Consider the following 25,014-nt stretch of genomic DNA (forward strand, 5'->3'; position numbering starts at 1 on the left):
AAAAACCATACCAAAACGAAAAGCGTATATCAACACGATGAAGTATTATAACCCGCGTAATGCGTGCACTTAACAGTTACTGTGATTTATTTATACATGCATTTCATTACCATAACAATGCAACAATAGAGATTTAGAGACGCCTCATGAGCCTGTGATATTAGATGCATCCTTTATATTCGTATTTCAATCTGACGTGATTGATAGACGGTGTCTTTTATTCAATGCATCCAATATTCCCTCTTCCATAGTATCATATATACAAGCAGTATTCGTATACGTTTTATCCAGGGCATTGTTACCTAACCTCTTTCTCAGATAGCATTAATTCGGATGCATCTAAATTCATGAGTTGTAAATCCGTGGATTAGTCAAGCTATTATACAATGGATATTCTGATGAAGGATTTGATGCAAAAGTCCCTAGATAGCTCATGAGTGTGTTTGACGTTTGCTCTTTCTCTACACGCAATTTTCGCTGTCTACCGAAAAAGGTAATTTCTAAGGTAATAGTTATATGAGGAATAATGTAAAAAAAGGGACACATTTAGTTTTCATGATATTTGATACTTTTTTCAGGAAGTGTGTGATCCTCGAGAATGGGAGGAAACATTTCCACTCCACAATGGATTTAAAAAGCAATTTGTTTTTTTTATTTTGAACAAAAATGAACGGACAAATATCCTGTGGAAAATTTGGTTTTGTGTTCCCCTTTCCAAATCGACGAGATGGGGAGGGGGGCCGTAGCCTGACCCACATAAATGCTTTTCGGTCTATACTGTGGCTTCCCATCTTGGCCTAATTAATAACCTATTTTGTTTTCTGATTTCTTATGAAACTGCAAGCGAGGCGCCTTTGATCTTCTCTCCATTCGCACTTCAAAACCATAACACTGTGAACAAAGCATTCATAGTGTTTGCAAGGGAGGGAGCTTAGTGGAAGGGGGGGGGGGGTAATTGACGTTATGTACATTTAATTAGTCCGACGTCAAACGAACTAGAATGTTAAAGCAGAAAAAACAAATAAGCAAGAAACAACAACTAAAATATATCAATACGGAAAAAATATGAAAATCATGGGGAAAGACAGACAATCACTAGTGGTGACTAGATTTCTGTTTCTCAGTCGTGATTTTATTTTATTCTAGTTTTGTTTGCATCCCCATCTTACTGGGTCAAGTTCCATATAAATCAATTGAATTAGAATCTATTATTTTTCATTAAAACAAAAAACCTAACACGAATGGATTATCATCAAACAACTGTAATATCATCAAAGCATTTCAAACCAAACTATAGCATTATCAAACATATCAACATACACAAAAAAGGTCAACAAGAATAAAAACAAATCATTACTAAGTGACAGAACACAAACAAATAATAATTTTAAAAAAAGACATAGGCCAATTGAGTCAATGTATTTGTTTTTTATGATGTTGGAGTAATACCACTGTATTTATAGCTGAGAACAAAATAGTGCAAGTATGTGTGTGTGCGTTGGGGGGGGGGGGGCTCTAACAAAACACTTCTCGGCACCTTATACTTATTTTAAACATGATCACTGTAACACATATCTATCTATCTATCTATCTATCTATCAGGGTATAGTTCATCCAGACGTTGGACAAAGCCCTCCTCATGAAATTTCCATTCTCTTCTGTCTCTAGCTGTCCTAGTCCAAGCGGCCGTTCCCATGTATGATGTTAGGTCATATCTCCATCTTCTCTTCTGCCTTCCTCTTCTTCTCTTTCCCATCCTTGGTTGCCATTCTGTTAAACGATTTGTCCATCTATTGTCCCGAAGTCTTGCTACATGCCCAGCCCATTTCCATTTTGATTCTCTGACTTTCTCCATGATGTCTTTAACCATTGTTTTCTGGCGTATGACTTTGTGGTTGATTTTGTCTCGCAGAGATAAATGCGAAAAAGGGAGAAAGAGTTAATATGTATACATGTACTTTTGAGGTGATCTGCTTAATGAGAGCCAAATGGGCACTAGCTTTGTGTTAAATCATATGAGTTAGCATCCGCTCCTAACAGACATGAAAGTATAAAGCTACAATTTACATGATTTGCAGACAAAACAGTATATCAAGACAATAAAAAGGCTTTCATGTAAATAATAAATTCACTTTTATTAGGCTATTTACTCACTTCCGAACCAACTGACAAAATACAACGCTTACATCGGGCCTGCAAAGTGCATTGACTCACACATGGAATTATCGGGATGTTGGACGAAATATCAATGTTTAACAAGTCATAAACGTCATGAAAGTCGAATTCATCTTATCTCTCAAATCCAAATCTAGTCATCTGCTTGTTATCATTGGTTAGTTTAATTAAACTATAATACATGGATTTGTTTATAAAGATCGATTTCTATTAAAAAAAACAAAAAAACTCCTATATTGATACCATGACTATCTTGATTGTACGGGCATAATGATTTCCAAAGCGCTAAATCGCTTTTTTTTTTGGGGGGGGGATCCTCCCCCCCCCTTTCCTTCTCCTCACTTATCCTAACTGATATTTGTTATCATTTTAAAAGCACCAATACTGAATAGGCCTATTTACATTAATTTGTTAAAATGTGTAATCTATCACGTTGATCTATTTTACATCATTTGCAATTTGATTATTGATGGTTATTAAAAAAAAAGAATTCCTCTCATCTTTACCATCATAAATTATATTAAACATGTCAAACGGACCATAAGTGATAGCAACATTATTTAATGTCACAATCAAGCGGGACGGATATTGATACAAGAACAATTCTGCACTGTAAAAACCTTGGGTAAAATTTGCCTAACGTGGACGCAATGACATGTCCAACCGTGTCGTGGCCAATTATATGCCCAACTCCCATTAATTTTTTGCTAAATAAGCCTTTCTTTGTAATGTAATCAAATGTGATGCAAACGTCTTAGTGGAGTGCCCGATACGAATTATTTCATTAACCTGCGACGAATAATTGCACCTCACTATTCAGAATACGGATTGCATACACTCGTTTTGCTAGGTAGGACATAAAGGACAACAACATATTGTAGTAAAAGGTGACATTGCCCAAAACAATTCGGTTGGACACAATTATTTTTCATCTTATGTTGAAAACAAAAGGAAATACATTTTTTTTACATGTAAATAATGTCCTACATTATAATGGTAAGATGATTGTTTCTTAACCATTTCAAAACGTATTTTAGGTGCATCCTTACGTTTCTTACTTACTTGTGTAGCCAGCTATTGATTGTAACCTAATTTTCCAGCATATTTTATCTGTTTATCTCGAAGCTTGACTCTAATTTTTGCTGATAATGTTGCCCTCATGAAAACATGAGACTGATGATATTGATTTCAACTGGATGGAGTGAATGTTTACATTATTATTCAAAAGAATCAGGCATCAAGAAACAATGACAGAATATTGCACTACTAATAACCCTAACAACTCGTACGTGACAGTTCTCATTCTTAATTTATATCACTGTAATAAACATTTTCAAGGTATTTACATCTATGCTTAATACGGTTGGTAAATCTACTCTAGCTATGACTCCACATACGTTTTGACAAGAGCTTCAAATGAATAGATGATTCCTATACAACCGCACCCGGCACCTGCTAACATAATGAGGATATCTATCACTTTGTTCCACAATTTTAGTTCATGCCACTTTAACCTGAGATGGAACCAACATGGCCAGATAAAGGACAACATGGTCCCTGTAACGCTTCCTATAAGCCCCATCAGGATTGCAAAATGTGGGATGAAGACGGCTAAGAGAACACTGACGCAGATTAGGAGTAGCCGGAGAGGAATGGACCAGACGGTGAGCATGCCATCGTGGGAGTAGCAGGAGGGGAGGACGGTTGTAGGGCGGCCCTGGAAGAAGGCCCGTTCCAGGAGCTCCACGGCTGCGAAGTAGGGAAGAGGGAAAGACAGCAGCGCTTTGGCTACAAGAACTAAATTGACGATAGATCTGAAGGAGTGGGTTGGGAGGTTGTCCGATATGACCTCCTGCGTGCTGAGGCCGAAGGTAAGGTAAGCGACGTAGCCGAAGAAAGCCTTGAAGAATCCTGCCAGACCGTGCGTCCATAGCATCATCCGCTTGAAGTAGCGCCGATCCACCATGTTGCCTTCCAGACTGGGTAGGAAGATGTGCGAGGTGTAACTGAAGACGACGATCCCCAGAGACACGGGGAAGTAGTGGATATGGATCCGAAGACTCGTGTCCTTCCAGTGCCAGTGTCGAGCCTGAGCGAAACAGAACCCCAGTATGATCACGTTGATGATCACGTGGGCGATGGCGTTACCGAAGCTGGAGCGTGAGACGGCCTTGAGGTTGCGCAGGAAAGCACAAGGCAGCACTAGAAAACAGGCTATGAGGGTCCAGGCGCTTTCCCGAAGTGGAGTGTGTCGGATGGTGTTGTAGAGCAGGTCGCCGCAGAGCACCAGGTATAGGATACAAGTCATGATGAGCTCAATGAACTGCGCCGTGTGGACAACCCTTGAGGCGAAACGTTTACCCCAGACCTCTTCGGCGATGGACACGTATGTCTCACGCACCCGGACCCTCTCACCTGTAATAGCGTTGGTGTCGTAGAGACAGTCCACAAGGATTAATCCAGTGTAGCATGTGATGATTGCAGCTAGTACCAGGGACAGGACGGTCCAGTATCCACCGTGCATGACAGCATAAGGGAGCGCTACAAGGAACATACCCTGCAGAAAGACAAATGATAGAGAGTGATAATATTAAACGAATTGTTATACAAATTCTCCTGTGAAAAAACACGCACAACAACACTAACATATTAATTATAGGCCTCTGATGTCCTTATCGTGCATCCACTTAATGCTCCCGCAACAACCGCTCCAGACATTATTTCGTCAAAGATTATGGTAAGGGTAAAGTATAGCAACTTTTCCAGTACTGAAATCAATGATTCGGCAGGGGATACCGCGGATCTTTTCGCCGGAGCAGGTACTGTATACGGTACTAAAATCTACATCCAACACTGGATATGATCTTGGTCTAAAGTCGATTTTAACAAGGGAACTTAATTAATTGTCAAAGGTCTAAGATCTAATTTCTCCATTTCGTTAATATAACCTAGACCCATTGCCCTGTGTAAATGGATTTGGAGTACGAGTCAATAAGGATTATTATGTAGCTTGTTAGGGATGGTGGTGTTGTAAACTATTTCTAACTATTCATATTTTAAGCATGATTTCCCCAAACAAAAAAGCCCCATTAGCTAATCATCCAGTGGATACACTGTTTGGAGGCCAGAAAAAAAACACAAGTTTGACTTTTTTAGGGGCCATCGAAATTCCCCGCTATCCAAGACTTTTCTCTTGTTTCCAGGATGAAATCCCGATATAACAGCATTATTGTTGTAACGTGACAATTTATGTTTGTTCACCTAACTAACTTCGTTTGACAATTCTAAATTTGTTTTATCAGATGTAGCAACCAACATACCCTCCAAGTATTTTCAGTTGTTTCTCCTCAACGTCTCACATCGTTTCTTTTTTTGTAACCATTAAACTTTACTCGTCTTTTCCCTCAGTTTGTCATAGTGCATACTGTGTTGAAGGTCTCCTGTTCCTCTAGCATGACTAAACGGTAAAAGTGTCCATCACGTTTTTGAAGCATTTCCTGTATCTGTATTCACTTTTTGTCTGTTTCTATAAATTCTTCATTGTACCCCCCCCCCCCCTGTCTCCCCCTCTCTCTTTATTGCTTTACCAATCAGCTATTACTACTATTACTTTTCTTTCGTTAAACGAACTTAAAATATTGAACGTACAATACTTGTATTTGAGAGGAACTAGAAAAGTTTAATAGAATGAGAAAAAAACATTAGCTTCGGGCATTCAGATCTTTTAAGCAGAACATGAATCACATAACAGTATTATACATGTAAATACAAATTCCCAGGGATGTTGTATATAAAATAAATACAAAATGCTTAGTTAAATATCTTCAAGAGATAGAATGATGATCCAACACAGTAGAAGTATGTGGTGAACAACGTTATTATAATGCGAATCGCACCATATATAGTCAGATGGTGAAAGGGAAACGTTGAAAACATGCTCATTGATATTGTGTCAGTCTGCCTTTGATTCCTCTCAATTCATCGTTCTCAGTCGTTAACCCCCTCTTCTCATCTCCCGTTTACCCCCTCTCCCACTTTCTCTCTCTTTCTCTTTACGCACGTTCTTTTTCCTCTCAATTCATCGTTTTACGTCATTAACCCCCTTTTCTCTTCTAACCAGTAATTTGCTTTTTCCAACTCCCCTAGCTATCGCCCGTTTACCCCCCCCCCCTTCCCTTCTCTCTCTCTCTCTTTCTCTTTACGCACGTTCTTTTCCCTCTCAATCATTCGATTTATCATTCTAACTCGTCAACCTCCTGGCGGTATTCTGTCTTTTCCATTCACTTTCCTCCCTCTCCTAGATCCCTCTTGCTTTATGATCCCCCCTCTCTCACTGTTTCTGTCCCTCTCCCACATACACACCCCTCTCTCTCTCCATCTCTGTCTGTCTCTCTCTCTCTCTCCATTTCTCTTTCTCTCTCTCCATTTCTTCCTCGCACCCCTCTCTCTCTCTCTCTTTTCCCTTCTATCTGTATCTATCTATCTTCATATCGCTCTCTCAATCACTCCCCTCCGTATGAGTTCCATAGACGTAGTCTCCCGTTACACGGCAAACGTACGTCTAACATGGCATTAGATCTCAACTTGATAGATAAGTCTGTCATTTGCCGGCGTCCCAAAGTGCGCTGCGATGACAATCCCAATATGTACTTTACCCAGTTGTGTAATCACAGACAGTAAACAAAGAAAAACAAAAAAAATCAAAGCAACGATGAAGTGAGGAGAATACCTTTAGAAATCAAATTTAAAAAGTATTGCTTTCCCTTGTTTTAAAGTTACAATAATTAACCCACTTGAGGACTATGCCACAATATCCATAATAAAAAGTGGAACATCGCAAAAACCATTTATTTATTTATTTATTAAAATTTCAAGATGATAAAAAAAAGCATTCTAAAAACAAGATTTGTAAAAAAAATACAATAAGTTAAAAGTTAACCTTTAGAGCAATAGTCGATAACCATTACGCAATATACTTTCGTCATGATTTTTCTTTTCTTCAAGCAGTGATATATCGAAGGCATAATATAAATTTTTAGCAAGAATCAAAGATTATAGACGGTGATGACATGCAAGCAATGCATTCATGGCATTGGCGCCACTAGGAACCCTCAAAGCAATTTGCATATTGACATGTCCCGGTATGGACTTAACCCCATTGGTTGACACACCTGTCGCTAATCCAATCATAAGGCGGCGAGGCTTGGCGCCCAAAATAGCGTTACACATGCATTAGCCTAATCTACCTCATGTTGTATGTCTTCATGTCTTGAGTGTGTTGAGAGAGAAAGAGAGCGAGGGAGAGATAGAGAGAGAGAGAGAGAGAGAGAGAGAGAGAGCGACAAAGAAAGAGAGAGAAAGAGAAAGAGAGAGAGAGAGAGAGAGAGAGAGACTAGAGAGAGCGAGAGACAAAGCAAGAGAGAGAGAGGGGGAATAAATGAAGACAAATAATTGGGACGGAGGGGAGAGAGAGAGACAGAGAGAGAAAGAAAGAAAGGAAATTGAACGAGAGGGACAGAGTAATATAAACAAAAGGGGTGCAAAGGGAGAAATAGAGACATATAAAGGGATAAAAGATATGAGGAATTAGAAACAGAAGGAGAACAATAAACAAGGAGAAGAAAACAAAAACAGAAAGAGAATTAGAGATAAGGGAAAGTAGATATAGAACGAAAATGTGAAAGGGAAGGAGATATAGAGAAAGAGAGAGGAGAGGGGGGAGAGAGAGAGAGAGAGAGAGAGAGAGAGAGAAAGAGAGAACAGAGAGAAAGAACAGAGAGAAAGAACAGAGAGAGAGAGAGAGAGAGAGTTAGAGAGAGAGAGAGAGAGAGAGAGAGAAAGAGAGAACAGAGAGAAAGAACAGAGAGAAAGAACAGAGAGAGAGAGAGAGAGAGAGAGTTAGAGAGAGAGAGAGAGAAAGAGAGAGAGAGAGGAAGAGACAGAGTATAGGTGCTATTTTCCCCTTTATTTATTTGTGTTTGTTATATTTTATACAGACTAAAAAGTATTCATCTTGAAGACTGTAACATGAAAGTGGGTACTAAATAAAGCTATTTAGTGATGAATGCTTAACAACTACTGCACTTGCAGATATGCAGATATGATATTTTCTCACATACGACGTTTTACCAAAGCCACTCAGAAAAAGAGGCTTTTGTCATTGTAACAATCGAAATGATTTTTGACCGTTGTACACGTCTTTAACAAGCCACTATTCAGTGGAATTTCAGCTTCTTTTTTTTGGGGATAGAAAATGTGGATGTGATTTAAACGCTTTAAAAAAAAAACAGATGGTATAATTTACATATTTATTATTTACTACTTTGCAGTTTTCCATATTTCAATTTCAATTTCAATTTCATTTATTTCCACAGATTCATAAAAGACAGTATAAATTAAAATCAAATATAAAAGCATTAAAACAAAAGATGAACCTGCAGAGGGGGTGATCAAAAACCACAGATGTGGTCAGTCAACTTATCCATCTGCTCTTACTTACTATATTCATTTTGATACTAACATTATCACAAGAAACGAAATTACACTAAAATAGTATTACAAGTAGAATTGTACACAATTGAGAAAAAAGAAGAATAAAAGTTACATTTACATCCTGTGTTTCAGAGATGTAGAAACTATTCTATAGAAATGTCGTGACACTTAAATCACATTAATATGTTGTTGCCAAGGAGCAAAGAAATTACCTCTAAGAGACATCAACTAGTGCTCAAACCATGGACAATTCTGTACTTGAACAATCGTCACAATGGTAACAAAGGTCACTAGAGTCATTAAATTTTATAAAACGAAACTTGCTCCTGATAATATGTTTGATAAAATTGAGACTTGAGAGGAATACAAACACAAATGAAGCTGGGTCGTTCGTTCTTTTAGAAAGGGAAGAATGGTCAGATAATATCATCGTATAGTGTGCGAAAGATAACATGTTGCATAGATGCATTTTACTACGGTACAACTTATTACTAAACATGGTAATAACTGCTTTTGATATCGTACAAGAGAAATATTACTAAACAATACTTTATTTGTTCTATTTGCCAAAGTGGCGATAAACATCAACATTACTTTAGAAGGTTAAAAAGTGAAAGTGTAACATTTAAGCACTATCAAACTTTATCACACATGCCCATACCACATCACGCACACACACCCGCACACGCGCACAAAATCACATTCGTACACACCCACGTTATAAAACAAATGAAACATATAACTATTAACGACGCACCCAGTCTTCATGGATGATCATTCGATCTACTCGGATGTTAATACTGGTAAAGGGAAGATATCAACTGATATCAATTATGAAGGTTACAGAGAAGGAGTGTATACATTTAAACATTGTCAAACTTACGCACACCCACATACACGCCCCTCTACATGGCAAACTTCGCAACTTCAAACTACACACCCACCAAACACGCACACACAAACACACACATACCTATATACGCCCACACCAAAACAAAATAAACAATCAAACATATCATAAATAATTATGATGACCGTCCCTGTCTTCAGTAGCTTTGCAGTTAATTACTCGAATGATGGATGCGGAAGCTACCGGGAACCGAACGGATTTATGCGTATTAATCATCATCTATCTTAATATCACTGCTGTATATATGGTAGCCATGAACGTAATTGAATTGTAGAATATTTTCCTTACTAATAAAAACCCAACCGCATGCGTCTCTTCGACCGGTCTAGGAAGAGGTTAAGCTTGCCGAGCCTAAGAAAACACCCTCACATTACTAACCCAGCTACTAATTGTCTCCTGAAGCGGGATAGCTAGAGTACCAATGACTGATATGTAGAAGAGGGATGGGGTACTGGGAGATAAGATACGTTCATCCTGAAAACCTTATTTTCTTGTACCATAAGTCCACACACGGATATACACAAAACATTACCCATTAATGTATCCAGCTGCAAATCTAAATCCAAAATAGGCATTGAAAAATGTAACAGTCTTTATATTTTGGGCCCCCTCCCACATCAAGGAAATCCTGAATCTGCCACTGCATATTATGACTACTCTGTAGAGTACTTTGTGAAGAAAAATAAAGATGAAGCCTTCACAAGATTGATCCCTCAGATGTATATTTCTGCCTTTCTTCCTTCATTATTTTATTATCTCAGTTATTTTTTGCTGGTTCCTCCAATTATTGCCAGTTGTGATTTACAGCCTGGATACATTTGCAATATTACTTCGAATTGTAGAACTACGAGTATATGTGGTCAACGAGTCTCGTTCCCTGTTTACCAAACGCCATTAATACACAACCAACCTGTTAATGTTTATTTGTATAGCTAAACTACTCTTCCGATTAAGCGATTCCCTTGATACCCATGCAGGTCAAGTTTAAAATCTTAAAATGGATACATGTGGCATTCTACGAACGTTTCAAGTATATTCTTGAAGGTTGATATTATATTCTTGCCTGCAATTACCACAGTGCAAGTAATGACGGTACTTTAAAAACAACAACATGCCGATATGATATGATTCAATGTATCATATCATTTAATCATGGTAACATAACGATGACATCTTCATCTCTCCGTGACTCCCAATTTCCACAAGACTATTCTGCATAATTACGGACACTGTACTATGCGGTTTCCAGCAGCTAATCAGCTTATTCTTTCTTTCCTCCTTCTTACGAAATCCCCAGAAGATAAATAGCCAGTCATTATGGTACTGGAGATAATACCTACAGCTCCATATTGAGCTCAATAGGATTCAACCATAATCAAATTCTATTTCCCGGGCTGAAGGGAAAGAGCGAGTTAAATAGTTTATTCAAGAAAACTACAATCATATTACAATCCTCAGGATTCATAACGTCATTACGTCGTAATTGCAAAATAGGTTCAAGAAAAATGGCGTCGGGGAAAGAAACATTTTTGTAGAATGATTCGTGTTGTATCCTCGCGAGCCAGAGGGAGGGGTGGACTAGGGTTAACTTCCCCCTCCCCGAGGATATTGAAAATACCTATAGTTGGGCTACTGCAACCTTTGGCACTCTCATATACCATGTCATATGCAGGCACCCATCATCTCATATTTGGGCAGTAGCCACGATTCGGACAGTGAGGCGGTCTTATCATAGTTTTATATTTGTCTTGCTTATTTTATTACAAAATGACATTGTTCCTGTAATAAAGTCTTGAAATTTGCTCGCTCGCTTCGCCTTCCAGGATAGTCTTTGAAGGAAATTGAAGCTACAAGGTATATATGGATAACCGAGATGGAGGGAGGGAGGAAAAGAGAGAGAGAGAGAGAGAGAGAGAGAGAGAGAGAGAGAGAGGGGGGGGGGGGGGTATGTGCCAACTGAAGGCCCAATCACAACGACCCTCGCGTCGTCTTCCGGTACAGCTAAGGTAAAAGTTTGCAAGTACCAATCGTTTAACCTTGCATTTCATTTTTACGTGAATAAGGTGCGAGTTTCCTACACGAAAGTCCCTAGCATCATCCACGGGACACACTGTTTTACATGTAAAGCATAATAATATGAGTATTTGGAAGTTATGTCAGAATGTGGGTGCCTACTCGGAAGAAGACAGAGAGGAAAAGAATGTAACTAGTATATTTTTGCTCCAGTCATTAATTTCATCAAAATTTCCTTTAACTGCTTTGGTAGACTGTTAAATGGTATTGAACTCAAGTGCACTGTGACGGAATGGAGGAGGAAAAAACTATATTGCCGTTTTTATCAGAATTACCAAATAGTCTCATGAGAATTCGCTGGAAATAAATGCATGGACGCATCGATTTTAATTCCCAGGTAGCATTCTTAAATCGATCTTCAATTTTATGTGTCATCTGTTTGCTGTTTTCCCCCCTCGGATGTTTATGCAGTTTTCTGTCAGGTTTCATCAGACATTATACTCTATACCTATGTTAAAATGAAAATATTGATCTTTCAGTCTAGCATTCATATCTATAACATCGGAGGAGATATAACATTTTAAGTATAAACAAGTATCTGCACATCTAAAAGTTTAGATCGAACTACTCTCATTGCATCGGGCCATCTTTCATTAAACTTGTTATTAGTAGAACAGTTGCAATAATCATTATAAGCTAATGGAACTCATTTGGAGCTAATTTCTTATCAAATAATGGTATACTTAATGATGAAAATTTGTATTAAAAATAGTTCCGTTCTTAATAGTTCCAAATGTTTCCAATTTCATTATGCGAATGGGGGTCCGGGGCGATGACCCTGACCAATCAGTGAAACCTATTATTTATAACACGTACTGCAGAACAAAGTTGATCTTCCCATGGGTAGTATGAACGGGCAGCAAATGAGTTGGAAACGCCCCTTATAGTGGAAAAGGACCTGCATGTACATCTTCCACAATGAAGACAACTATTCGGATTATCTGTATAATTGATCGTTTTTGTAAAATTCATATAATGTTATTACTAATCGTCTATCTCTCCCTACCCCTCTCTCTCTCTCTCTCTCTCTCTCTCTCTCTCCTTCTCTCGCCTCTCTATTTTGTTTCCCTCTGTTTCACTTTCTCCTCTGCTCTACCTTTCCATTTTCATAAAGTATTTAAAAAAAACAGAAACCGAAATTGTGGGTACAATCCAAATGTACAATAGAAATAAAATCTCTGAGAACCGAATATCATGAATATTGTGAAAGAAATTTTAAGATTGGAAAAAAAAGTATCAATATATAAATGTTGGAGTCTGAAACGAGGCAACGTACTCCTTATAGTGATCGATTATTGGATTGCAGAGAACGGAATTTTTCAACCAATTAGATTGATCGGAAAATGTTTATACCCCGCCACAGGGTCCCTGAATCGCGGCCTGTCCTCTTGGCTTTTGAAGTAGAATGATTACGCTTAAAGTCTGATCGATCAATAAATCAAACTTATATCGTTACCATGGCAACTAGGACGTTGCGCTGCTGTGGGAAGCTAGTAGTGTGTGTTTTATATGGGTAGGACATGGATTCATCGTCTGCAAATATTCGTTGTCCTTCCGTGCAATCTCCGGCTAGATATACGGGTGAAATATCAATATGAGTCGCTGAGGTGAGATGGAAAGGAAAAGAGCACAATAGCGAAAGAAGAAAATAAAGATAAATAGAGCAAAACCCTTTTTTTGGGGGGGGGGGGGGAGGGGGTGGATGGCGGGTGGAGAGGAGTGCAAGACATCTGAACCTATGGTATAGCGATTGCCTTGTTTGGCTATTGGTGTTGTTATTTATATTTTGAGAAAAAGCAGAGAAGTAGTATAAAACAGGAAATAAAAAGTCCGATATTTGTTTAGGTCGACAGACACAGAAAAGACCGTGGCGGACCATGCAACGACAACACTAACAAGCCTTTTACTCCATATTACTCTATCTGACTGACAGAGCTTGTTATTTCGTTAACACTGGTCCAGTGTCGATTAAAATGTTCACAAACCCACACGAATCCACAAACTGGGCAGAAGTTGGTAACATTTCAAATCTGTTCATTCATATACAATTAAGACTCAAATAAAATCGAGACTCAAAACTTAGTAACAACGCGTTGGCACAAACATAGGTGAAAAATATCTTGCGTCGCTGAACGTTATCCTCTTTTATACACAGTGGGCCTACAAGAAGAAGATTGAAGAAGAAGTGGCAGAAAAGCAAGGGAAAAAAGAAACAGAACAAGAACAAGAAGAAGAAGTAAAAGGATGGTGAGAAGAACATTAAAAAAAGTGAAAAGAAAGGGATGAAATAGAAGAAGAAATATAGTAAACGAAGGAGAAGCAGAAGGTAGAGAAAAGAGCATAAGATAATAGAAATAGAAAAGAAATACAAGAACTAGAAGAAAGAAAAGAGGAGAGGAAACAAAAAGAGTGAAAGAAGAAGAAGAAGAAGAGAAGAAGAAGAAGAAGAAGAAGAAGAAGAAGAAGAAGAAGAAGAAGAAGAAGAAGAAGAGAAAGTAGAAGACTTTTTTTGACTTTTGAAAGTAAAACTTTATTTACAATACATAAAATAATTAAAACAGATAAAAAAAATAACAGTGATGCACTTAATATAATAAGTGTTTGTGAATCATATACCAATAATCAACAACAAGTAGTACGTAATACATGAGAAAGTAACCATTAAACCATTCATAAAAAAACAATAATTTCGACGGTAGAAATTGAGAAAAAACATAAATTGTACTAAACACTGATTACAAATGATTACACATCCATAGAGTGTTTCAAAACGATTAAATTATGGGAATTCATAACTTCCAACTATGAGCTTCTTCTCAAGACAAACTTATCACAAACAACAATTAAATCAACCATGTGAGATCAATATCATCTGAAAGAAAGAGTACATTATTGTACGACCATATCTTATGAAATAACACCAAATTGTTTTGTAATTTGTGAAATTCATAATCAAGAATGACTCTGTTCTTGATTCTAAGTTTCCAAAAAGGAAGTGGATCAAGAAAACGAGAGGTACGATAAAGCCAATATAATGTGCTTTTAAGAATGACAATAAAAAAGTTGGATAGGCGCACGGCCTCCCTGTTACGACCTCTTGCATGTGGAACCAGAGTCCAGTAGAGGTCAAAGTCAATGTTTACTTCGGGTAGAAGACTTGACAGAAGATGATGAAGAAGACGAAGAAGAAGAAGAAGAAGAAGAAGAAGAAGAAGAAGAAGAAGAAGAAGAAGAAGACGAAGAGGAAAAAGAAGAGGAAAAAGATAAAGAAGAAGAAAAAAGAAAAACGAAAATGGCATACAAAAGGAGAACAACGTGGAGAAAATGAAAAGAAAAAGATGACGAATTGAAGAATATAATTTTTTAAAGAAGCTGAGGATGAAGAAAAAAAGAAAGGGAAGAAAGACAAAAAAAGTAGGCGAAGAGGGAGAGGAAACTCCATCTCCGTCACACTATGAGATAGAGGCGTGGGTGGCTCGGTAAATAAAGCCTGCTTTCGGGGTCAATGAAGGTTTGATGGTAGCGCTTAATCTGCTCACTACTCAACACCTTGCATTAGAATAAACCAAGTACTCTCACGATCAATTGAAAAGCAAACAGACAGAAAGGTTTCCCGATTGTAAAATCGAATCAGAGACGAGCTGCTGAGATGCATCATCTTGGGTACGAACGAAGCGACTGGCCTGGTGTCCATGGGACCGGTATGGTGGCAGGGAGTGGAGTATACATATTACGCGAGGATTTGATAGAAGACGACTTTGAAATAGGTAAAAATCATGCATCTTAAGAAAATTAAGTGATGTGGAAATATGAACATTTTCAAGGTTTTTAAAATGGATGTTTTATATGGAAATGTTTATCTTCTTAAGAAAGAAAGAGAGATGAAAAGAGAAAGAGACGAAGAGAGAGAGAGAGAGAGAGAGAGAGAGACGGAGAGAGAGAGAGAGATGGAGAGAGAAGGAGAGATGGAGAGAGGAGGAGATGGAGGATGAGAGAGAGAGCGAGAGAGAGAGAGAGAGAGACAGAGAATAAAAGAGGGTAAAATAGAAAAAGGAAGAGAGAGAGAGAGAGAGAGAGAGAATAAGAGAGGGGCGACTGGGAAAAGAAAGAGAGAGAGAGAATAAGAGAGGGGTGAATAGAAAAAGAAAGAGAGAGAGAGAGAGATGATGAGAGAGAGAGTTAGAGGGGAGTGAGGGGATAGAGCTTTAGGGAGACTTAGTCTTAGACTTAGGAAAGGGGAGTAGAGGGCAAAATATTAGAAAGTGTGGGTTTGTGTGTTGGGTGGGTGTGTTCGCACGTATGTGTGTATGTGAGTGTGTGTGATAGAAATAGAGAGAGAGAGAGAGGGTGTGTGTGTGTGTGAGAGAGAGAGAGAGAGAGAGGGGGGGGGAGATAGACTAATATATTTTATCGTTGGGGCTTCGAAAGGCACATACGGGGCAGTGATGTAGGGAACTATAAAGAGAAAGTAGTTTAATATCTAGCTAAGATAGCAGAAAAAAGCATGAGAGAGAGAGAGAGAGAGACAGACAGACAGAGAGTTATATATTTATAGAAAGAGAGACTTTATAGATAGACATATAGATTTTATCATTAGGGCTACGAAAGACACAGAAGGGGCGGTGATGTAGGGAACTATTATACAGAGAAAAGAGTTTACCATCTAACTAAGATAGCAGAAAAAGCATGAGAGAGAGAGAGAGAGAGAGAGAGAGAGTTATATATTCATAGAAAGAGAGACTATATAGATAGACATAAAAAATTATTATTAGGGCTACGAAAGGCACATAAGGGGCGGTGATGTATAGGGAACTATACAGAGAAAAGAGCTTAACATCTAACAAGATAGCAGAAAAAGCATTCAGAGTAAATAGCAATGTGTTTAACACAACTTGACTCATGCAATTCGGGAAATACGGTCTAAATGTATAAACTTAGCTTTCAAGCCTCAACATGACTAATTGGCCACTGGTTTAATTAAGACATAGTCTTAATGCAATAATTGAAAGTTAACGGAGAGGGTTTTTGAGAGGGAAATAACATCCAATTCAATTAGGAATTCGAATTTTCTTGTACGAAGCTTTGTTGATGATGTTTATAGATTTAAAAAAATTGTATAAATTCTTCCACCTATTGCCATAATTGCGAAGGCTACAATAGCCTAATGATTTGGAATAAATTATTGTGTGTTCTGTATGCCATTGTGCACACCAGAATTCTCGAATTTGCAAATAATTTACCTATTCACACTTAGATAGAAAAAGACTGTATGGAAACAGTCACAAAAGTATTACTTCATTTGCACATTGCAGAAAGAGAACTTTCTTATACCAGTGCACCATTCGCTGAAGAGGGGGGGGGGGGGGGGCGACTGAAAGTGGAATTTCAGTTACATATAGAAAACAATACGGAGAGAAAATAAACTCGACAAGATAATTATCATATTTGGCCTAAAAGAGAAAGCATATAAATAGTGACAACAGAAAATGACGAAAGGGCAGAACAGGGAAAATTTTGTGTACTTGGTAGAAACAGAGGCACTAAAACATTTAAGGACAGAGAGAGAGAGAGAGAGAGAGAGAGAGGGGGAGAGAGATTGTGTTGCTATACAGTAATTACGCGACCTTCAACTGCCCATAGTTGCTAGGAAGGTTACGCAAGTGCTGGCTATTAACAGCCTTCTGAAAGAGGGAAAATATGAGGTGATGGGGAAACACATTCATAGATATTAAGATCATAAAGTAAAACACATACATGATATAGCAAGAGAGAACGAGAGAAACATGGGAGAAAATTGATCATGCCACACTGAATGACTGGATAAGTGCTTTCTGTCATTTCGCAGTTCTGTACTTTTTGGCTCTCACGAAAATGTATAAGCTATGAAATATTTGTGCTCCGGGCATTGTCCATATATAAAAGACTGCTTTTAGAATGGATAGCGTTGGCACTACTCCGAATGGTACAACACCTATAATATCATTATCTCCTGTATGCGATAACAGTAAATCTGCGGATAAAATGCATGAGAATTTGGAATACCAAATCGGGGGGGGGGGATTCAAATCACAAATCACTATATTTGGAGATCCATTTTCTCTTCTTGTTCTCTTCCTTCTCTATGTCATGATTGTAGAAGAAAGAGGTCAAATAATAATTGTGAATGCACTGTAATCCCAAATCTTTTTTTTTTTTTGGGGGGGGGGGGGGGGAGGGGAATAGGCTTGAAATTTGACATGCACTTGTCAGTTTTCTCTTTTAGGCAACACAGGTGACTTAGTACAAAGTCGTGTTGTGTTTTTGTTTTTCTTCGTCATTTCCTTCAAAAGTCTTTTAAAAATCTGACTTTCAGATTATGAATTTCTGGGGTTCTCATCTTTCCAAAATTGACACTAAAACTAGAACGACAGCTTACTCATTGGCTTACATGATAGGAATATGCAGCCGCATTTTTTTTAAGGCGCTGTCAAGAATCTTTCTGTTCCACAAGATAACTTTTCTATATTTCCCTTTAAAATAGTTTTTACCATAACATAGCAATTGTACAAAACAGGAACAAAATCCCCCTCCGCCCCCAAAACAAATAATTACATTTTGACATAGGCAGGGGGTAAAACCAAAGTTACGAATACTTCATCACATAGACAACGATATTAACATGATTAAGTACATTCTGTACATCGAAACAACACAGAATAGAGTCGTTGAAACTTATCACGACCAAACAATATCGCCCCCCTCTGTCTCCTCCTCCTTCTCCTTCGCCTTCTTGTTCTCCTTGTTCCCCTTCTTCTCCCTATATTTCCTCTTTTTCTTCTTTATCTCCTTTTTCTCCTTTATCTGTATCTCTTTCCCATCCTCCCCTCACCATATTTATGCTAGTTCTCCATACTTCGCTTAACATTCTATGACTTTGTTTTTATTTCAGAGGGAGAGGGAGGGGAGGGGGTAAACTCGTGATTTCAGCAAGGACATGATGCCATAATTTGGCAGGCTAACTTACTCCTCTTCTAACCAAGCAAAGATGCAAGCATCCTCGACACGTTAGCAACCCTACACGAGTATCGAGGGTGTCTGGGCGAAAGTAGAGCCTCGACAATGTGCTACCAAAGACCACTAATTACATCAAGACGGGCTTGAGAGGGGCCCCGTTATTGCTCCATTTCAGAGCCAAAATTGAATCAGAACTACCTAATTTGCATCTGGCTTTGCTAGAATGTATCTAAGCATGACAAGACAGTATCAAGATGCAACTATACGAATACGGCATGATTCAAGCCTTTAATATTGCGACATGATAGCTGTACGTTACACTCAACGATTTTATTTTTCATTGATATACACTGTATAGCATAAACCCCTAAGGTATTTTATACCCCTATATAATTATGACAGAAAGTAATGCCATTTTGTATACAGATCTTACACAGAAACAGGACGAGAAAGAATCGAAACGTTATCAGCTATAGCTAAATAATAATAGAATTTTCATGTAATATTCATTGCATAAAGCAATTTTGTTAAAAAATTCTGATAGCCATTGTCACGACATCATGAATTAAAAAACACCAAATAGGTCTTTTCTCCAAAGTTAAACTAAACAAAATAGAAAATAGTATATCTGTAAACCGCTTAGAGACATTTGTATTAAGCGCTATATAAAAGCGGAATATTATTATTACTTTCGATGTAAAAAGTTTAATGATATTTATATCATGATACTTTTTTTTTCTTTTTCACAACCGTGTAATTCTATCAAATTCTTAAGAGATGATAACAAAATATTTCATAGTGATGACCCAACCTTTAAGATCTTTTCTTGAGACCATGTCGTAGACCCGTTTGACGAGATGACGACAGCTGATCAGACCCTTTTGTAAACCTTTCGAGATAGGATATCATTACAAGTGGTGCCTTTGAGGAGTATGTCATAAGCCGTGTGGCGCTGCGGGAAGATTTGATAAGTGGGGTGCTCAAGGCAAACGAAGAGCCCACTGCAGGGAAAGGTTTCTTGGTCAAGTGGTTTAAACAACTGGGAGGAGACGCGCAGGTCATGGCTTCGAGCAGCACTGTCATTGTCATTTAAATCTACATTTTCCATGTTTGCATCTCTCGTCCCTGGGATTTAATTTGGTACCTGGTAGGAAGATATTATAAATGCTATTCCCTGTTAGTGAAGCACCGTATCTCGTAATGCTTAAAGTGGGGTATTTTTATTATACAACATGCCCTAACTCATTATATTAATCATCGTCATCATCGATACAATCATCATCATCATCATCATCATCATCAACATCATCATTATCATCAACGTCATCATCAGTATTATCATTGATTCATGCATATGCGTCAAGTGTTAGGCAAAAGCATGTGGAAGCATCGATTGACTGATTAATTTTGTATTCGCCAAGCTTTCAACATACACAAATAACAGATCAAAGTTAAGTCAGCATGAACAGGATAACACACGAAGGCTCGAGAGCTTATTTCCAGTGGGGTCCCCATGAAATCCCCACAATTCCTACTCCCCCTTACACATTCTTTCAGACTTTGATGTGAGCTTTTGGGAAAATTGCTTTGGATGATGCACATGGTATGAATATCGTCTTGAAACTCCCACCTCCCCCATCAGAACAGTGAAAGAGGAGAATACTTCAAGCAGGTGCTATATGCGAACAAAAACTCGTGGATTACTTTTGAAGCTTCTTTTCATTTTATTAATTTTGTTCCCACATAAACATACAAAATAACAGTCAGGATTCATTCAAGCTGAAGAGTTTGTGACAAAGATATACGTTAGATAACTTAGGTCAAGTATAGTATATGGTAAATATGTCAATAGTTTTGATGGAAGTATATAGAATACGCTCGCAACTACTTCTGGAACAAAAAATCTAAGTGAATTGGCTTTGTACGTCACCTTTTGAAATATGCCAACATGACAATGATATATTACGTAATCTGAACATGTTTTCTTTGGTACATACAATAGGGTAAGCCTACTGACATTGCCCTTAAGTTGATTTTTCGAAAGTAGTCGCGATCGTGATATAAATAATATATAACAGGAGTTTTTCTGCGCAATAAAATATATTCGCATAGTGTCTGCGCTTTTTAAGACGTGTTTATTATGATTATTATTATTACTATTATCATGCGTAGTAGTAGTAGTAGTAGTAGTATCAGTAGTATCAGTAGTAGTAGTAGTAGTAGTAGTAGTAGTAGTAGTAGTAGTAGTAGTAGTAGTAGTAGTGATAGTAGTGGTGGTAGGAGTACTAGTAGAAGTAGTAGTAGTAGTAGTATTAGTAGTAGTAGTAGTAGTAGTGATAGTAGTATCAGTAGTAGTAGTAGTAGTAGTAGTAGTAGTAGTAGTAGTAGTAGTAGTAGTAGTAGTAGTAGTAGTAGTAATAGTAGTAATGATAGTAGTGGTGGTAGGAGTAGTAGTAGCAGTAGTAGTAGTAGTAGTAGTAGTAGTAGTAGTAGTAGTAGTAGTAGTAGTAGTAGTAGTGAGAGTAGTGGTGGTAGGAGTAGTAGTAGAAGTAGTAGTAGTAGTAGTAAAAGTAGTAGTAGTAGTAGTAGTAGTAGTAGTAGTAGTAGTAGTAGTAGTAGTAGTAGTAGTAGTAGTAGTAGCCTAGTAGTAGTAGTACTAGTATTATTACTTAGTAAAGTATTTGGATCTAAGATTTCGGTTAGAGTAGGTACATGTGTCATATACCCACGCGTGTTTATGGAAAAAAGAATAACAAGTTTGTATCATTGACAGATACACCGACAGGTGACACGGTACAAATAGGAACAAAACAGAAAACACTCATACTTTGCCAATAAACAGTATCCAATCTAACATAGCCCCAGTGATATTTAATGTAGGGCATTTTTCTTACAGTTACAAAGCGCTGCAAACATTACCCCCACATGTTTGGGCCGCTTAAACATTGATATATCAGTTCAAGAAGTATAAGCCGCCACAGTACATGTAAAACCCAAACAAACATGTGCCACAATAAATAGAGCAATTATTTTGTAGGTACGTTTATCAACCTAAATATACCCATTCCATTTGTAGGTCAATAACGAGAAATGTACCCGGCGTCGCATCATGTTATGTCGGTAATAAACATGAACTTTTGGGAACATCAAGCAAATAACAGTCAATGTCCTAATAATGAATCAAAAGCAGTGTCGAATCCAGGATTTACTGATAGGGGGAGGGGGGGGGGGGGGGGGGGTTGGCTAAAAATTAAAAAAAAAGAGAAAAGGAGTATGAATAATTAAGTTGTTAATTTTACATAAACAAGGATCGTTGGGCACAGAGACGTTTTAAATATACTATGACATGGCATGTTGGGAGAAACTTCTCATTCTTAAACATGACAAAGGTACGATTATGTGGTGATCGAGAGAAGTCAGTGTCAAAATTATTGTTGTAATAATAAGAATGACCATTTCTTTAAACTTGATTGATATTTATTCCCCGGCAGACGATCCTTTCTGATCAAGCCTGTCTATATCATAGATCCTTCGAATCACGTGATTCTTAAACAAGTCTTGACAAAGGTACGATTATGTGGTGATCGAGAGAAGTCAGTGTCAATTGTTGTAATAATAAGAATGACCATTTCTTTAAACTTGGTTGATATTTATTTCCCGGCAAACAATCCTTTCTGATCAAGCCTGTCTATATCATAGATCCTTCGAATCACGTGATTCTTAAACATGACAAAGGTACGATTATGTGATGATCGAGAGAAGTCAGTGTCAATTGTTGTAATAATAAGAATGACCATTTCCTTAAACTTGACTGATATTCATTCCCCGGCAAACGATCCTTCCTGAGCGAGCCAGTCTATCTCATAGATCCTTCGAGTCACGTGACCTGTATAGTCATGACTAAATATCTGTGCATTTCCCGCAGCAATGCTGTCCAGTATAATGCTCAGGATCAATAGCCAAACTCTGACTCGAGCAAATGTGTCTAAATCCTAGATCACAAGTTCACCTGTCTCTTTATCTTTATTGATATTTTTATTTTGTATCTTAGTGATCATTTTCATTTGCTTGTAGAAGGTGGTTGTGTTTTTTCAGTTTTCTTCTTTTAAAAACAATTTCTTTCTCTTCCTTTCTGCATTTTGTTCTTCTTCCTGCTCCTTCCTCATCTTGCTTTTTAGTTTTGTTCCCTTTTTTAAAAGCTGACCTCCTTCCCAATGATGAGGGGATTATTTATCTTTAACGTGATTGTCAAAAGAGAATGGAAAAGGGCGAATTTGAAATTCGGTGACGACACGCACGTCTCTTTTGAAGTACACATAATTTTTATTTCATCAGTAATATCCCATTGAATTATCAATATGTACATCAGTCGTCATGTTTTCTATTTTATTTACTTCAATTACAATTGTAACAGTACTAATAATAGTTTCCTTTTTTAAGGGGGGAGGGGGATTTAGTATTTTACGTTTGTATTTCAACACGTGTCGTTTTCTCAAACACCGTACCTTTGAGTTTATAGAAGATATGACCCCCTCTCTCTCCCTTTCTCTCTCTCTCTCTCTCTCTCTTCTTAAATTTTACACGACCTGTTTCCCTCTTGGTGTCATTTCTTTCCCTATTCAGTACTTCAACCATATTACACTTTATGAAATACCGTTCACTAACATGAAGGCTAACATAATTTTGGATGCTTAGCATCAATTTCCTGTACCATATGAGTGTCATACAGGCATACAAGTACTTGCTATTGACTTTTTACAGCGAATCGCGGTGGTAAAGAGTAAAGGGTCAGAATTGATCCATCGGCTTTACTGAAATAACGATCTTCGCAATGTCTACTTTGAAGGGCATTGAAATCATCTACGATTACATTGCCTTAAAGGGAATAATTAGAAGCAAGACAAGGCATGACATTTCTGTGTTCTTCATGTGAGGAGCAACTATTCGTCATTCAGGGCAGGGCTCGGCGACCGAATTATGCCTCCTTAATTTGATTCAACCAAGAGTTGTTTTCACAACGGTTGCAGAGCTAACTGGTTAACCCGATTCGGGATACACTCATATCGTTGCACAAGTACACAATCTCCATACGTCCGAAATAGGGGCGGGTCTAAATTGCTAACAGAAGAGGGGGTTGCACAATTTCGAGAAAAAAAGGAGAGAAAAATCCCTGCCGAACAAATGCTGTCCGTCCGAAACTGTAGTGTATCATTTGTTTAAGCGGTAAACTACCAACCAGAACTAACATATCTGCACCATAGTCAAGAATTTAGTTCTGATTATTTAACAAGTTCGCAAAAGAGATAGAAACATAGTCGCTCCCAAGATATAGGCTGTCGGAACTAAAGTGGTAGGCTATCCCTCACATCCACTATCTCACATTCTTATATCTTTGGATGTCGGGATACCTTCTTTATGTTCATGTTTAGATGTTTGTATCTCCTTCTCTCTTTCTCGCATATCTGTCTAATTAGCACCTGATTTTTCTCTTTCTTTATCCCCCTTCTTTCTCTATTTTTCATTTGTATCTATTTCTTTTCCTCTTCTCCCTCTCACACTGCACTTCTATCAATGGGTTCGTTTTTAAACATAATTACACAAGTTTTATAGCTTCGCCTCCGTCCGAAACTAGTGTGTCATTTGTTTATGAGGTATAAGACTAACATTTCTAAAACATGGTCAAGAATCCTCTTTTGCTAGTGAACAGTTTGCTGCAAATATGGAAACATTCCATGCAGAGAACAAAAACGGTAAGCTATCCCTCGCATCCGCTGCTTCACATTCTCATGGTGGTATGTCTTCGAATGTCGAGATCACTTATTTTTTGTTGTCGTTTATTTCTTCTTCGTCCGTTTGGCGGGAAACTCGAGACGGTGCTAATCTCAATCATCGATCAGATCGTTGCCATGCCAACAAGATGAGACGGAGAAAAGCTGTTGCAATTGATGCAAGTGAGAAATTGATCTGGAGAGGGGGTGGGGTGGGGGGCAACATGAAAATACAGATTTCTGAAAGACAGATTTAGAAGCATACACGTGGGGAGGGGAGAGGATTAGGGTTGAAAGCAGATCAATATAATAATCTATGAAGATGTAGGATAGAAAGTGCGCGAGAACTAGAGTCGGGCAAGGGAGCGGGGGGGGGGGGGGAGGGCAAAGGAAACAGAAAATACTATGGACGATTATTACAGGTAATTTTTAAGAAAACAAGATACAAAAGGAGAATGCATTCAATCGCCAATTCTTTTAAACGTATAATAGGCACCCTCGAAGCTTATTTGCATTCAGCTCAATGAAAAAATAATGATCACCGTTTAAAAAAAAGGAAACAAAAAGGAAGACTTGGATTTATGGGATTAACACGATTCATTG

General features: G+C 37.9%; 1 protein-coding gene across 1 annotated transcript; it reads right to left on the reverse strand.

The window, feature by feature from the left end:
* Positions 1-3,201: 3,201 nt before the first annotated feature.
* On the reverse strand, positions 3,202-4,729 carry LOC115923337 (vesicular inhibitory amino acid transporter-like). The gene has a single exon (XM_030983794.1). It carries the CDS (start codon positions 4,727-4,729, stop codon positions 3,557-3,559), a length of 1,173 nt encoding a protein of 390 aa, XP_030839654.1. The 3' UTR covers positions 3,202-3,556.
* Between the last annotated feature and the right edge of the window lie 20,285 nt (positions 4,730-25,014).

The sequence above is a fragment of the Strongylocentrotus purpuratus genome, unplaced genomic scaffold, assembly GCF_000002235.5.
Source record: "Strongylocentrotus purpuratus isolate Spur 01 unplaced genomic scaffold, Spur_5.0 spur5_scaffold_13, whole genome shotgun sequence".
NCBI lineage: Eukaryota > Metazoa > Echinodermata > Echinoidea > Camarodonta > Strongylocentrotidae > Strongylocentrotus > Strongylocentrotus purpuratus.